Raw genomic sequence first — 1,732 nt, 5'->3', positions numbered from 1 at the left:
CCAAACACCATTCCAACCATTCAATCCAGTCACCAATTAGAGAGCTAAAAGTCAGAAGATAGTTGCAGAATCCGTCCACATCTCATTAGCCACGTCTTCCCAACCCCAATCCCAACCAATTTCTATCCATCGGATAAGAAGTTATCTATTTGTGAAATATTTTAGTCAAATCCTGGATGGAAACGATGGATTGAACATTAAGCCCATTTGAATCACATGCTTCAACTGAAATTAGTAAAATTAGGGAGGGATGTTGATCAACAACTACCAAAAACAACTTTTTTTAGATCTCACCACCCACTCAAATATGCATTGCATGTCTACAGAAAAGTATAACCATCAGAGAATAAAAGATTTGAAGCTAATTCGGTGACTCCATTAGCAAAAGCCCATATAATAATACATCAAGTATTGCTACAGAACTCCCAACTTCACATCGGAGGCCCTCTCACCTACCAAAAAAAAAATACTTGATGCATATAGACCCAAATATACTAACCATCTATGATATCAGACATCTAGGAGACCGACCAACAATATAACAGACGAACTACACTAAAACAACAACTATCAAAGACCCAGATGATGATACAAGAACCCTTTCAGCCACAAAAAAAAAAAAAAGAAAATGATGATGATATCAGAACCCACGAGTAACATAATAAGGTTGAATTTTATCTTCACGCCACATAGATGGGATGATTCAAAACGGAAACATGTCTGCAGCAGCTGTTATTGGCACGGACTGGCAAGGGAGGGACCATGGTTTCAGAAGAGGGTCTGGAATCTCTGGGATGTCCAGAGTTTCCATGCAGAAAGGCTGGCACTCACGGATGACAGAATTTAGAGAGTCCAATCTATCCTTCAATTCCAGGTACTGGGCCCTCAGGACATTGTTCTCCGATGCGACCTGGAGGTAGACTTGCGTGTTTGAGTTAACCCTCTGCAGGATCTCATCGTTTTCTTTCTGCAGCTTGTTTACTTGGTTAACCAGGTCATCCAGGTGCTGCTGCTTCCTCATCCGCGACCGCCGCGCAGATTCTCGGTTGGAAATCATTCTTCTCTTCTTCCTCTCGTCGATCTGTGCATATTGTGGATCCCCTTCGGATCCCGAGCTCACGTTTTGTTTAACGGTTGACATTCTCTCTCTCTCTCTTTCTCTCAAAAATTGTCGGCCGGTATCAGAGCTAAATGGATGTTAGATATGTGTATTTACAGGAACAAAACCAGATGCAGTGTCAAAATTCGATGATGAAAAAAAGGATGTACAGAATGAATATGACGGATCAAGCGGAGGGAACCAGATCAAGAGAACACATAGAACCAGTACAAGAACACAACAGAAAACGATTGAAGAAGACGAAGGCGACGCAGAAGGGTTACGTAGCTCATAAAGGCTAGAGATGAGTTTTCCAGTAAAAGAAACTTAAAATCATTGAGATCATCAACCAAACCCTTAATTCCAAGGTTCGGATTAAGCCCAAGTCAAAGGAAATTTGCAAATATTGAACCTCAGAGCAGATGCAGCAACACAAGTAGATCCAGAGATCAGAAACTCTAGCACAAGTGAGAATAATCACAAAGAGAACAGCGAGGGAGGGGGACAAGATCAAGATCAACCCCCAAGAAACAAGATCTCAACCGGATGTTAATATAAACGATCGATCTATCAAATAGAAATGAGCAGCAAAACAGATCGACAGAATAACCGAAACCAAATAGGAAAGAAACC

The 1,732-nt window shown here is 41.2% G+C and overlaps 1 protein-coding gene across 1 annotated transcript; it reads right to left on the bottom strand.

Annotated features, from left to right (window-relative positions):
- Window positions 1-703: 703 nt before the first annotated feature.
- Window positions 704-1,021, bottom strand: LOC148801822 (bZIP transcription factor 53-like). Its single transcript, XM_088900430.1, has one exon. The coding sequence runs from the start codon at window positions 1,019-1,021 to the stop codon at window positions 704-706; it is 318 nt and encodes a 105-aa protein (XP_088756556.1).
- Window positions 1,022-1,732: the final 711 nt, after the last annotated feature.

This window comes from Nelumbo nucifera, chromosome 3 (assembly GCF_055504915.1).
Source record: "Nelumbo nucifera cultivar China Antique chromosome 3, China Antique-T2T, whole genome shotgun sequence".
Classification (NCBI taxonomy): Eukaryota; Viridiplantae; Streptophyta; class Magnoliopsida; order Proteales; family Nelumbonaceae; genus Nelumbo; species Nelumbo nucifera.
Note: the sequence above shows the minus strand (reverse complement) of the source record. Positions and strands in the feature narration are given on the sequence as shown.